This window comes from Astyanax mexicanus, chromosome 1 (assembly GCF_023375975.1).
Source record: "Astyanax mexicanus isolate ESR-SI-001 chromosome 1, AstMex3_surface, whole genome shotgun sequence".
Taxonomy (NCBI): domain Eukaryota; kingdom Metazoa; phylum Chordata; class Actinopteri; order Characiformes; family Acestrorhamphidae; genus Astyanax; species Astyanax mexicanus.
This window is the reverse complement of record NC_064408.1, coordinates 59,125,875-59,140,927: the sequence shown is the minus strand read 5'-3', so window position 1 is coordinate 59,140,927 and position 15,053 is coordinate 59,125,875. Positions and strand designations below refer to the sequence as shown.

At 36.4% G+C, this 15,053-nt stretch overlaps 1 protein-coding gene across 2 annotated transcripts in view; it reads left to right on the top strand.

The window, feature by feature from the left end:
• Positions 1-15,053, top strand: part of LOC103029908 (CD2-associated protein) — a 57,439-nt gene that overhangs the window by 28,292 nt on the left and 14,094 nt on the right. For both annotated transcript variants that reach the window (XM_007245401.4, XM_022666236.2), the window contains 8 exons: positions 951-1,044; positions 1,285-1,379; positions 3,326-3,424; positions 3,671-3,724; positions 8,133-8,169; positions 9,732-9,794; positions 13,604-13,757; positions 13,989-14,098. In XM_007245401.4, the coding sequence (XP_007245463.3) occupies positions 951-1,044; positions 1,285-1,379; positions 3,326-3,424; positions 3,671-3,724; positions 8,133-8,169; positions 9,732-9,794; positions 13,604-13,757; positions 13,989-14,098 (706 nt within the window). The remainder of the gene's footprint in view (positions 1-950; positions 1,045-1,284; positions 1,380-3,325; positions 3,425-3,670; positions 3,725-8,132; positions 8,170-9,731; positions 9,795-13,603; positions 13,758-13,988; positions 14,099-15,053) is intronic.

Here is a 15,053-nt window from a genome sequence, read left to right as displayed (position 1 = left end):
ATACTATATTATTTTTTCTTTTTCCTATCCTACTATCCAATAAATATAGGGTGTTTTTGGAGGAGGGTGTTTTACAACATTAAGAAAAAAATATTCTGTGGTTAAAAATATGCAAAGCCTGTTTTTGAAGTTTAATATCTTTATACAAAGAGACAAACACACGTTTTTTTGTTTTTTTTGCTGTTGCTCTGCTGTTGTTGCAGTTTACGCTTAATGCTATTATGCTGTTTTACTATTGCTGCTGTTTTCTATATTTGAATCATTTTTTAAAGCAGTAAACTCAAATACATCCAAGATTATTGTGTTGTATTTATGAGACAGAAAACTGCATTTTGCCAAACTACTTTGTTTAAAAAATGGAATATTATAATACTTCATGAGTAGTCAGGTACTTGAACTCAGTAGTGGAATAGAAAAATGCTCTTGTTGCATTCCTGTGGAGTACACTGGATTGAGCAATGAACCTGTTTCTTCTGCTCAGAGCTCTTATGCAAAAGTAAGAGTTGTGTTCTTTGGTTTGGAGACATGATGGAACATATTTCAACATTAAGTCATTGGCAAGAAGACCGTGGGCTTTTTTGCTTAGGAGAGCTGGGCTTCCATTCTTTGATTGCTAATTAAATGCTATTGTTTTGAATCAGTAGATGGCATCGCAATTGCAATTGTCCGTACATGCCAATGCAATTTGTCTGCAGTTCAAACACTCATAACTAAAAGAACAAATCATAGAACAATGATCTTTTTCATTACTTTTTTTTTTTTTTTTTCATTACATTTTACTGCTTTTTGTTTTGTCATTTGTTTTTTCCTTGTCCTAAACAAATGCAAACATTTAATCTGGTCTAAATGTGGCATCCCAGGGTTTGATGCATTGAGTATGTGACTGTTAGCATACGTGAGTCAGTGTGGCTGTCATTGGCCTTAAACACATCTGTGCTTCTTCATTTCAGCCAATTCCATCATTGCCATCTGCTGCTAAGCCCACCAATTTGAGCACATCAGACGCTCAGAAATTGGAGAAAGATGGTGAAAGCAAAGGAAAAGGTCAGTTTCTGGCCCACAAGTCATTCATATTTCTTTTGAAAGCATTTGCATTTTGACGCTAAAAACCAAACTTGAGCATAATGGAGTTTTGCAGAAATGTTGTGTATTGTTTGAAATGTTCCTATTGTTTCATGGTCATTCTCTTTTGTCACTGCACTGTAGAGTTTGTGTGGGGTGTTTACTTGTATGTAAATTGTTAATGTAGATGAAGTGTTCATATTTTCTTTTTACTGTTTACAGTAAAGGAATACTGCAAGGCTACCTTTGCTTACGAGGCTACGAATCAGGACGAGCTGGATATTAAGGAAGGTGATGTCATTCATTTACTGAGTAAGGTGAGTATGGAATGTTTATTCAGAGGAGGGTTTATAAGAAAATACTGATATAGATATCGTATAGATAACGTAATCATTTTGCATAATGTATTGACTGTATTTACACTAATGAGTTTCCATTCCACTAATATTTGTTTCCATGTTAACCCCTTTTCACAGTGGCCAAAAAATAAAATTTTCATCTATTTTGAGGGTCTCTGTGTTCAGCTTAGAATATATATATTTTTTAAACACACTGTGTGATTAATGGCTCTTATGAAAGTAGATACTTGGGCTCCAAAAATGGATGTTGCCTATTGTTTTCACACACAAATCATCATATCTTCACAGTACATGATTTTTACCTAATTCTGCTTACACAGGTGCACCAACTACTCATCCATAAGTAGCCAAAATTGTATGGAGCTACCCATAATCATTTGAGTTTTATTAAGATTGGTGGCAGAGTGGTTTGTGTTTAGTTTTGTTTGAACCCTGACCACTAGCGGGCACTGTTGTACTCTGTCATTAGATTCCACATTTCTGAACTGCTTTCGCTTTTCTGTGTTCTGCATGGGGGGAAAAAAGGTCCAGCTAGATTCGGTTTGACAGCTTGTTTAAACATTTAGTTATGTTAATCTTTGCTGTTTATTGCTATTGTAAAAAAGGGGGAATATTTATATTTTATTATTTATATTTTTATTAAAGTTTTTTCATATTTTGTGACTAAGTCTATACATTTCTACTAATTTGAAGAAAAAAAGTCATAACTGGAATCAGCCAGTATTTTCCTTGAACATTAAGCAAAACCAAAACTGAAAAATTAAATAATCTAAAACTGATCCAGGGGAGCAATGCTAATTCGAAATGCAGCAAGAATTAACATTAGCCTATTAATACAATTATCCTACATTCCAAAAACAACATGTTTTGAATGAGCCTTTTCACAGTCAAAATTTCACAATAGCAGCTACCAATCACACTCTTTATATTACATGAGCTCTGAGACACATTCACTATGCTCATCAGTGTCATAATCAGTGAGACTGACATCAGCTAACACTAACACCAACTGTCTGTAAATATGTATGTAACCTCTTATTCTACATGGTACATTTTCTCTAAACTTCTTGTTAAAAAGGCTAAATAAAACAAGCAATAAAACGAGAAAATAACCTAGGGGTAAAATCTTTTTAGGCAATATGTGTGATCATTTTCATACCAAACAAGTCTGCACACACATCAACCACAATAGCCTTTTGTGGATGAGGTTGGTAAGGTCGGCGCTCAATAGGTATGCTGCAACTTTCTCTGGCAAACGAATGATCAATCTGTGTCCTTAGTAATGGGCAAGGTACTACAAAATAAGAAAAACACTCGTTCTGAGTTGAAATGCTGCGTTACATGCTTTACATGTTAATCATCCAAGCTGAAGGACAACAATCAGCCATCAATCACTCCAGCTTATTGTTCCCTGCAGCTTGATATTTCCACTCAGCTACACAAGACTGCAGAATGTACTGATACTTCAGAATGTTCTGATCACAGCAAACAGTGATCTTGATGAGGCTTACTTGTATGAGCATGGTATTGAGTGGACAGGAGAGCAGCATGTCATTTTCTAATCACTACAAGCCCACCATCATTCACACAGAGTGAGAGTGAATAGTGATGTCTAATGACTGATGTTTTTCACTGCACTTCCATAAACTCAGTCTTTTTATTATACTTTGCCTCCCCCTAGAGGTCAGTTTTGGAGCAACAACTCCCAATTAAAGTTGTATAATAATAATAATGCATTTACATTGGTTTTTATAATCACATATTGATTGTAGGTATCAATAGCATATCGTTTTTAGAAGGAATGTCATTTACAAAACTATAATTTAATAATCAATAATGATCTTGTAATTAAGCTACAATACCCTGAGGTGTTTGCTAACATTGGACTGTGTCTTTATGTGTAGGACACAGGAGAGCCAGGCTGGTGGAGAGGAGAACTGAGTGGAAAACAGGGAGTGTTTCCTGACAATTTCGTGGTGCTGCTGTCAGAGTCAGACAAAGAGGTAAAGTGTTAGTTAATAAGGAGTTTCATAAAATATGGTCTCCCTTGACAGCTAATTAAACCATCTGTGCTGGTCTCATTTGTGTGCTTATAATCCTTTATCCCACAAAGTGCTTGCCTAGTGTAGAATCATTTATTTTCTCCAGCTTGTAAGAATGTATTGTAGAGTTTATAGTTCTTTTTATCATGATTTTAATTGTTAGGCTGGTGCTTGGTAACCACTAATAATTTTTTTAATGTTGTTTAGCCATTGGCATCCAAAGGCTCTGTTAAACAATCACCCAAACAAGAACCAGAGGAGGTAAGAAACAGCAACTTGCATTTCATGTAAATTCCTTATTCCTGTGCATCATTACAGTTTGCTCATCAGCTTCTTCATGTGAGGAATATCCTGGATTTTACTGGGAAAGCAAACTGAGTTGTGACCCACTGGTGCATTAGTGTGGGGACGAGTGGGTGCAGTTGAGCTTGCACTGCAGTGCATGCCTGCATGAAGGTCCATTTTTGATGCATTGCTGCTGGCGCTCGCCGATACAAAACAACCTACTGTCCTAGGCCTGTTTCTTAACAGATGATTTTTCTTAACACTAAAATCATCGGTGGTTGAATGTTTTGGGTGTGCTATTATTTTACAACTACACTTGAAATGTATCAATGTGTTCATACTGAAGTTTAGTGCTGAATAGATCATGTTCACATACAGAAAAAATATTGTTAATTAAGTTAATCTAAATAAATGCAGCTTTTATTGTTTAAAATTTTATTGTAGTGTAAAAAGAACAGTATTATGATTGAGAATGTATTAAAAACATAAGTAGTTATTTTTATATATTTAGTGGGATGTGAGACTGTGGCTGCTTTTTTCATGAATGAGTTGAAACAAAAAGAAAGGAATCTGTTACCTCTTTTCCACCAATTAAGTGCTGGTGGCAGAGCCGGAGCCAGTGCTGGTTCCTGCGAACCTGCAAACCTATTAAGAACTGGCTTGTGTTTCCACTGCTTTGAGGAGTCACTCATTACGGATGTGAATGTGGGCGTGTTCCACAACAAAAGTCAGGGGACGATTTGAATGCCTTTTTTGTGACGCTGGAGCGCCCCGCCCTTTGGCCACTCGCGTCACAGGTTCACTGGTTCCAGACCAGCAAGGTTGTGTGGCCAGAACGGCATCAAATTTTCTGGCAGAGAACCTGTGATTTTGTGGTGGAAAAGCACAGAACCGTTCAGGAACTTGGAACCGGCACCATGCTGATGGAAAAGCGACCTGTGTCTCTATGGATTTTTTTTTTTTTATGGAAACTAACTAAACTCGTGTGTCATTGCAGTGGTGATATGAAAAATTAGAGATAAATAAAGAAGTTTTGGGGGGTAAAACTGTGCCTTTGAAAGGGTGCACTAGGAAAACACCTTTAGCATTATCCTGCTGAAAAATGCCAGTTGGAAACCCTGCCATGAGAAGAAACATGTGGCCACAGGATGTCCTGCAAACAATCGCTAAGATGTTAGAATCTCTTTTATCACTTTTAGTGTGACAGTAGCAATGGTAGTTGGTTTGTGAAGAATATGCCTTTGAATACAGTCTTTCTCCTTTCAGTCCAGTGATGCTCCCACTCTCAAAGTTTGTCAACTGGGCAAAATGTCATTGAGTGCATCACAGAGGCGTGACTAGCAGACTGATGTCTCTGTCAGTAAGGGAAAAACACTACTGTCATAACCACATTTGTTATTATTAACATACAGTTGCAAGAAAAAGTATGTGAACCCTTTGGGGTTACTTGGTCATTAAATGTGTTCTGATCTTTATTAAGTCACAATAGACAAACACTTTTTCCACCCTGCACTGTGAATGTTAATATGTTGTGTTTAATAAAGCATATATTTGTTTTATGTGGTATTAGTTTAAGCAGACTTTGTTTTTCTATCTTAGATAAAGATCAGAACACATTTTATGCAGAAATCCAAGTAATCCCAAAGGTTTCACATAATTTTTCTTGCAACTGTAATTTTGTTGATAAGTAAAGCTTTAATTATCAACATTAGACTAAAGAATGTATGGAAATTATCAGATTTATCTGTAATTAATCAACAAGCACACATGCTTTTCTCTGCTTTTTGGGTTTTCTTTGTTTATCGCATACAGTTTGATAGAGGTGTCTGAGTCCTGTGGTCTGACAGTCTCTATAAAACTAGCTCTTAAGAGGGGCTGACCAGCCACCCAATGTCAAAACATTAGAGGGACACGAAAAGTCAGTGCATTTTATTGTTGTTAAGTACTGGAGCTCTTTATCTGGAAAACAACTGAAGTGATTGTGTGGACAGAGGTTGCACTCCTTCTTGTCCTCTTAGCAGCGAGGAAGCAGAAGCCCCACCCAACACTCTAGAGGGGTCACAGGGTGATATGCTTGCGGGCTTAAAGGGTGGCGACTTTAGCCTTAATCAGCCTGAATGTGTGCCTTTGTGTGGCCTTGGCTGCAGTGAGCATGAATGTGACGAGCTGAAGCTCATGTGATGGCGAATGACGGCAGGGCTCACAGTTCACAGAGCCTTGAGAAGCACTGAGTTCTGCAGAAGAGGATGAGGAAAGCATAAGGACGTACCTCCGCTCGCTCTAAATTAAGGCATGTGACGAGGGAGCTCGTAAAAGGAAGTATTGTCTTAAGTGAAACAAGTTAACTGTGGTGTATAAACAGTATTATCGTGACCCATTGAGAAAGCTGTGCTAGGGAAGTATGCTAGAGACAAGGGTGATTAAAGGGTCTACAAATTAAACTTATTACAACTGCACTGATCAATGATAAACCAACACCACTGCTTTCATTTACTGTTTGTATTAATAAAATGGGTAGTAGGAATACTCTCATTTAAATGTAATAATGAATGGAAGATCATAATATTTTGAACCATACTTGAATGAATACTCACAATGGCAATATCCATACCATTGAAGAAAAAAAAAGGTAAATGAATACGTTGCACACTTATAATCCTGTAGACAAACGTTAAAATTAATTTGATTCTTACTGTTCAACCGAATTGCACCTGCTTTTCACTAAAAAGATAAAAGTGACCTTAGCCATAACATTAAAACCATTTGCCTAATATTCTGTAGGTCCCTCTTTCACTACCAAAACAGCTCTAATGTGTCGAGGCATGGACTCCAAAAGACCTGCGGGTGTCTGACCAAGATGTCAGCAGCAGATACTTAAAGTCCTTTAATGTGTGAGATTGATTCTGTGAATCAGATCAATAAGTTATATGTGCCCATGACCCTGACTCTGGCTAGATTTAATTAAAAAAAAATTGATACTGGTACAGTACCTGGAATTCTGCACCAATATTCAAATAATGCTTTTTTTTCCGATACCTTTTTCTAAATTGCAACCAAAAAGTACGAACAGCAATAATTATTCTCATAAAACCTATTTATTTAACAGCCGACATTCTCATACTAACACCATGAGAGGCTACCATCCTTTTGGTCTTGTTGGAACAAACAAACAATTATTTATTACAATTGATTTTATTAAGAACAAAATCAATAGCATTACTTTAACTGATTGAATGACAAATATTTTTCCTGAAACATATTACTGGATGTATTTTAGTTTTTAAGTGTCCTTTTTAAGGAATATCAGCATTAGATTGACAAAATTATATTATATAAGTGGTGTCAATCACTTAAAAATGAAATAAAATCATGATTATTTATTTTATTCTGGAATAAAAAATGGAATAAAGTATTATTTTGAGGAAGACAGTAATAACTGTAGTGACAGACTAGTACTGGCAGACTAGATAAGTTTTACTGTATTATAATATATATATATATATATATATATATATATATATATATATATATATATATATATATATATATATATATATATATATATATATATACACTGCTGCTGTGATAAAAACTGTCAGGTGCTCGCGCTGTCTCTCTTTTGCTAACTCTCATTTGTGCTGTCTCTCCCACACTTGCGCAGTCTCTCTCTCTCTCTCTCTCTCTCTCTCTCTCTATATATATATATATATATATATATATATATATATATATAGGGATAAGATACAGTAGGCAGCTTATAAAGATCTGATGTGTGATAAATGGTCAAGTGTAAGAATCTAGACCATTTTAATAATTGTGAATTGTGATGGCTAAGATGAAAGTTAAAGATGAAAAAAAGAAAAGGGCTGGATAATGCAAGCTTATTTGCATGTTTTTAAATTTGTGTTTAATGTGACAATCACAGCTTGGTGCAAAGCTTACAGTGGTGCAAGAAATCTTAAGGCATGCTGGTAAGCTGCATCGAATATTCCAGAGATAAATATAGATGTGATTTCTTCAACCCCACCACCCCAACAAGTATTGCAATATTGGTCAAGATAATATCTGAGGAGGAAAACAGCAGGATGTGTTTTAGGTCAGGCTCTGCTAGTTGCTAATCTTGGCCTCATGCTGCTTTAAGGGCACTTAAATGGCCAATTGAGCCCAGACACCCACACACCTTCTCTACTGATGCATTTCATTCTGCAGCCATACATCCTTATTTTAGTGTCATCACCTAACAATTGGGTGAATTCCCAAAGAGATGTTATATGTTCACTGTCCCTTGAAATAGCTTCATTTTCATGTACTTTTGACCTTGACTCTAACTTATAAAAAATGCATGCTCTTCAGTAATGTAAAATGACCTTTTCTCTTTCCACAGAAGCCAAAGAAGCCCCCTCCCCCATCCAAATCCACAGGTATGATACAGCTTCAATTCAGGCCAAGGTTTTCTCAGCTGATTTTATTCTGAAAAATGACAAACCTAATTAACAAACCGAAACTTAAATATCAACGTTTAACAAATAAGCAGATGTTTTTTTGCATATATTCAGATTTACTGTTTACTATGTACTCAATTGATAAACCACACTTAGCAAAAGAGATCAGTGAGGTATAAGAGTGGCTTAGTCCACTACACATTACTGAGTATAATGCTTTAGCTTTTTTTTATAGAGGCTGATCAGAGACCGTTTCCCTCAGTTTTCCATTACACTACTACAGCTCTTCCACCAATCACAGGAAAGAATTGCTCATGGAAAATTATTAGCTGCAGTCTGCTGGAGGGATATGATTGACATGGTATTGGTGCTTGAAATGGACACTTCACAGACTATCAGAGTCAGAGTTATTTATTGATTCGTGAAGCTCCCTGCTGACAGTCCTCTTTCCAGCACTGCGCAAAATACTGAGAGCCATTTTGTGGATTCAGAATTTTTCAGTTAGCATGCATAGCTGTTTTAGAGTATCTATTCAGGCATTTCGAGACCACCTTTTTTCCTTTACTGAGAGCATTTCATTTCATTTACTCAAGACCTCCTGTGAGAGAGTCTGCGAAGACAACGGTTTAATGTTAAAATATTTAATGAATGATTTTGCTGTAATGAGATTGTTTCACACATGATATGATATGATTTTAATTGCTAAATAAAACCTTCAGTAGCACATTGTGTTCATAACACTGTGGATCCTAAATTTATTTCATGGAGTTAAAACAGTTATCAAGTTATTAGTATTCTTTTAGATAGTATGAGTCAATGATGCATATACTCGTGAAACAACTTTAAAACTCTGTATATACCGTGCCCTCCATAATATTTGTCCTTACAAAGTTATTAAAAACACCAATTATAATTTAAAAATGACTATTTGTCTAATTCTTATTGGTTATGCTTCTCTTTTAATTATTGTTTGCAACATTAGGCTTTCTGGTTTTATTTAAAGTAATCGTTTCTGCTGAAGTAAAAAATGAGACTGCATCTCGTAATTGTACATAACTAATTGAATTGTTCTGATGAGAGACAGATTTGTAATTTGCTTATAAAATATTCTGCTCGTTGTGCTCAACAAAGACACTCTGCCCTACATAGAGTCATATTGACTTGTGTTGGGGCTGGCTTTCATTTCCTGTGATGTTCAGCTCAGCGTCCTTTTCATTTTAGACTGATTTGTCTTAGACATTCTTCTCAAAGCAGATGCTGTGGCTTCAACAGTGCCCAGCTTGAGCCCTTGCGGTGAAGCTGCTGGTCACATTTTGCATTTGGTGCATTATAGCACTTCAACGTCAGCGCCCCGGCTCTACTGTAAGCTCAAGAGACTTGACTTGATTTCTGGCCTGTCTCCCCTGCCCACACAGGAAACAGAGTCACCGCCTGCACCTTTCCTCCTCTGTGCTTTGTTCTTTTGTTTGTTATACTTTTGCACTGTCTGTGGCATTGAGAGAGTGAGGGAAAGTTGACTAACGCCATGTTTCGTTTTTCAGTGCTGAAGCCCGAGGTCCCCAGCGCTGAAAGAAAACCTCCACAGCCACGACCTGAAGATAAAGGTAAGAGAGGTCACCTGTTAAAGTGGTCATACCAATTCTCCCAAAACCCTTGCTTATGTGCTCTCTCTTCAGCAGTGCAGAATTGCGATGATGTATGTTGTATTTTGTTTTTGGTGTGAAATTGATGATCAGTGTAATTTCAAGACCACGGCAAATCCCACAGTTGTATAGTTCCATATAAACATTTGAAACGATATAAAAAATGTCTATATTTTGTATATTACCTTATTGTAATTATTTTTAAATGTGAGAAAAAGGCAGAGGTTTAGAAAAACAGGGATAAAAAACAGACTGAGGGACAGTCTTTATATTATTCTATAGAACGGAACAATAAATTCACGAGAAGTCACAACATATCCCAACATTTAAATCACTCACCTGGTAGAAATGCCACAGTGACATTTTGTTTATTAAGGCTTTGCAAGAAACTTGAATATAATAAATAATTTTACAAAGACTAAAAGCAGTCCTACAAAATATATATATATATTTTTTTTTGATAGCGACTTCTTTTTGGCCAGACGTTGTCATTTCGACATTTTGTTGTTGGCACTATGTTGTTATGTCCGTAAGATTTTTAATGGCACAAATAAATGGGGCTTAAAAAAAATCACCTCGATATGTGTGGTGAATAAATATGCACAGAGCAATACATATCCTTTTCTGTGTACATTTGTGTCCTGCACACCACTGGACCCTGTGTAATATTTAATATTAATACATACCAGCTAGTGCTACTGTGCATCAGTACGATCTCAGAAGACTAGCGGCTGCAGCCCCTCCTTGTAAGCAAGCTGGATGATCTAGCTCCTGACGAGGACAGCATATGATTTAATTTAAGTTTGATTGTTTGTTTATCTGCTCTGTCAGTGTGAAAAAGGTGGTTGACCAGTTTGGTCAAGCTGCCCATATTGATAGACTAGCTTGGTTAAAAACTGCTTCTCAAACTGTTCTTGTTAATACCACTCGACTACACTGGCAAATGGTTTTGCTTTCTGTGGTTGTTGAAGATGCTGCAGTCTAATGGCTTGAAATTAGTGTACAGTAGCATTAGCATACATATAGCAGTGTTAGTTTTACAGCAATTAACCCCTGAAACCCTGTATGTAAGCAGACACTTCCAATAAACAGCTGTTGTAATTATCTTCAGTTCCATAGACCCCACAACTGAACCCTGTGGGACTCTGCAAAATATGCTAAACTACATGTATACAAAATATACACACAGTTGTTTCTGCATTAGGATTAATATCTAAGGGTTCTAAGGGTTAAATTACCTCAGAATTTAGATCCAGTAATGTTTAGGACAAAAGTGTACGTGGGACAAAACATATAGCGTTCTGATAATTTATTTATTTACCATATTTATTTATTTTGAAAATCCCAATCATTTTTGCCATTAGTGATCAATGTTAGACCTGGAGAGCCAAATATGAGCATAACGTAATCTACAGAATGGCACAAAACTTCAGTCAGAAATTCAGAAATGGATTTGTTTTCTTGATGCTAAGGTCAACCCTGAATTCCTAGTCTTTCTCCTGGTAAAAATGTATTAAACTCTCAACAGCAGATCAATCTGGATTACAAGCAAAGTTTTCCGCTGTCATATTTTATGTTAGAAGGCTCATCCTCCAAAAACTGAACTAAAATATCCTGTAACTCAAATAAGTAACTAAAAATGTTCTTTTGTGTTCCTGTCTGTTGTGAAATGAAAAATAGTTTCCTAATGAGGACTCACTTAACTGGTACGCCTACATTGACCTTTGAATTACACGGTTCACTTTGTCTAAATGTGACGCTGTACATCTGAAGGAAAGCTGTGAAAGCAAAGAAAACTGCAAATAATGTAACAGGCATTTACAAGATTTAGGTTTCCCACAGGTCCTGAAAATCATGGAAATATTGTGAGGTACATGTACTCAATGAACGTAACACGGAACTAATGTTCACAGGAGTGTTGCACCTGGAAAGTGTAGCTGTAGCACTGTTGCTATTAGCAACTCGCTACTGCCCTGAGAATGCTCATTGGTAGTTTGTTCCAACAAGATCCTAAAGATGGAGCCTCTCATGATGACAGTAGGAGAGAAACCTTGTTTTAAGCATTTAATAATAAAAGTGCTCCATCCCAAAAAACAGAACATGGTTATAATTAAGTTTAATTGTTATTATGAAGTTGATAAAAATGAGGCTATACCTCTTTATTTTTCCACCAACTATTTTGAAAACGAAAACTGTCTAGTTTATAGAGAGGTGTGCACCGAACTGTGAATTTTCTGTGCAGGAAATACCCCTAAGTTTTACCCATGAAGCCATTGCTTGTAGTGATGGTTAACCTCTTAGCTCATCCTGTGACTGGGATCTATCTGTCTTCCTCTCTTCAGTCATTGTTAGCCGTGTGAATGCTTTATTTGTATAGATGCTCTTTTCTCTTTATTAGCAGCAGTTGTTTGCAGTATTTCAGAAAGTTGCCGTATGAGTGGGTACCATTTTTTTCTCTACCTGTTTTTAAAAGAGCTTTTCTACTCATTTAAAAGCAGGACATATATATATATAGAGAGAAACAACAAAGCCTGAATTGAAAGTTTTTCCTGTTAATAAGCTTTACCTTTAGCAGATGGCTTGTTAAGACTCAGGTGTGGAACTGTTTTGGAAGGCTGAGGCTACACAGACTAATTCAGAATGCTCCTTGTTTCCTACAAGTAATGAGTCATTTAGAGGAGATGGAGGGTGCAAGCATCCTGTATGAGTTTCAGCTCTAATTTGTGGTATGTGAAAGTGTGCTTCACAACAGTTGAAGGCAGTTTCAACAGTGAAACTCACCAGATAAACATGGAGGATGTTTTGAAGGCGAACTAGTTATTTTTTTATTTATTATTTTTGAAAATGCATTTCTCTAGGCAAAAATAAAAGATGGGTAACAAACTGTTAGAGAGTACCATTAGTTACAAGGGTACAGTATATTGCATATTTATTAAGGTTTAAATGTATGTGGTTTATATTATTGGTTGTAAAAGTAATCATCCATAAGAGACTTCTAAAGGACTATAATAATGGGCCCACTTATGCAAAACAACTGTAATTAATTAATTTATTTATTTATTTTTATGTTTTGCAAATTATCTTTAAGAAGTTTAAGCACCTAAATACAGAGAAAGAGTCTTTTGAGAAATGATTCTGTCTCTCAAAGCAAACCCTTCTGGTGGAGTTCTGGAATAAAAGGCTAATGTTCACGTTTTTTTCAAGGAGACTTTGTAGTAGTCTTGATTAATAAGAAGTAGCACTTAAATATGGAGTTATGTGAAGAGACAGCTTGCCCTGCCGTGTTGAAGAGGAGCAGTGTGTATACCCATACTCTGGTGAGCTGACGTTAAATAATGTAGAAGGTCTACAGGCCACACATTGACTGTCTGCTTAAAGATTGTCTGTTTGACCCTCTCACCATTTAAGAGGTGATTTTATGTGACCTTTTGTGAAAGGGCCATACATTTTTCCACAGATGTGTTAAGTGCCAAAACATTTTCACCCCTAAGAAAGCTTTAAACCCTGGGATGCTCTTTGGCCAAGGACAGGTCACGGACCGCTTGTCAGAGGGAAGAGGCTTTTGGAACAATTTGGTTTATTTTTATATTGCATATATATATATTTTATTATTACATTGCTTCGTAAATTATTTAGTTATTTTGCTTCATATATTGTGTATCAGCCTATGAATATATGTTTTTACTGTTTTAAAGTTAAATATAATATTTTATTAAACTGTCACTGCTGAAACCTCCCTCCTAATACTGTTTATTTTTTTCTCCATCAAGTTGACAGGGCTATTCCAGAAAAACCTGCCAAGCCTGCTGCCCCCATTGTTCCCCCCAAAAAGCCTGTACCCCCTCCAGGCAAAGGACTGATACGTCCAGGATCTTTGACCCCAAAACGTCCAGACAAACCTCTGGCTCCATCTCCAGTAGCTAAGTAAGCAGTTTCTAATATTACAGCAGATATCTTTTAACATATACTATGATTTGATGAACATGATGCGATCATTTGATAGATCACTAAGCCATAATTACATAATTAGTATCAGAAATTGATTAATATTTTCACTAAGAATCCTTAGAGACAAATATTTTAAATATATTATCAATATAAATCATCAGTAACTGAGACCATGCTTTTAATATAATTGTTTATTTCTCTCCACAGGCACAATGGAGAGGTGCCTCACCTTCGACCAAAGTCCGATTTAGAGCCGACGTTACCCAGCAAACCAAAAACCCTGTCGGGAGACTGGGCGGAGAAAGTCGTCGAATCAGGTTTGTTGCTGATGTGAATGGAGAGACTGAACAGATCATTCAGTGTTTTTATTTATTTATTTTTGTATCTCAATGAGGATAAACGTGTTTTTCAGGGTTTTGTGATTTCAGCTCAGCAGTTAGTGGCCAGGTTCACTAGATATGTGTATATACAGTTAAGCATATCGTTGCTGTCCAATGAAAAACACTCCAAAAAAAATCTCCAAAACGGCAACTTTACAGGAGAGAGAAAACCCCCTGTAAACATTCAATGAAAGTCAATGTTAAAAGAGTTTATTTCAGGTCATTTTGAAGAGTTTCTATTGGTCCGTTCTTCAAGAAATTTTGGCACAGTGTATGGGACCGTTTATCTGTTTAAATTATGTAGTAAACTAAAAATTGCCTAAATGGAGATAAGTGTTTTTCATTGGAAAGCAACAATATGTACTTTTATTGGTGTTTTGTCATAAGTGACATGCTATGTACAGGTGCTGGTCAACGAATTAGAATAATTTGAAATGCATTTGCATTTTTTGTGCAGAAAGCAAATCAGGTGTTCACCGCACCTGTCCTACTCGTTAGACTAATCACAGAACTCGTTACCTGGAAAAAAAATTGCTCAGCTGAGCTTTCCAAAAGGCCCATTTAGGCCATTTAACTGTGACACTGTTGTTTTATTGAATTAGAATAATGGAGAAACCGTTTCATTGAATTAGAATAAATGCTCGAATTTTTGTTTTCTGTGAAGAGTGTTCACTGTGCAGTATAAAGTCAGGGTTGAGTAGAATTTCTAAGTTGTAAAATCAATTATCTCAACCGGAATAGTGGCTCAAATTCAAGCCCTTCGCCAACAAGGCTTGACCCAAACTAAAATTGCTGAGCAGCTCGGCATCAGCCAGTCTTCCGTGTGCAAAGCTCTCAAGAAAAACTGCAGCAAGCGCACCAACTGTTCCGGCGTCCGAAAAACGTCTGCTCG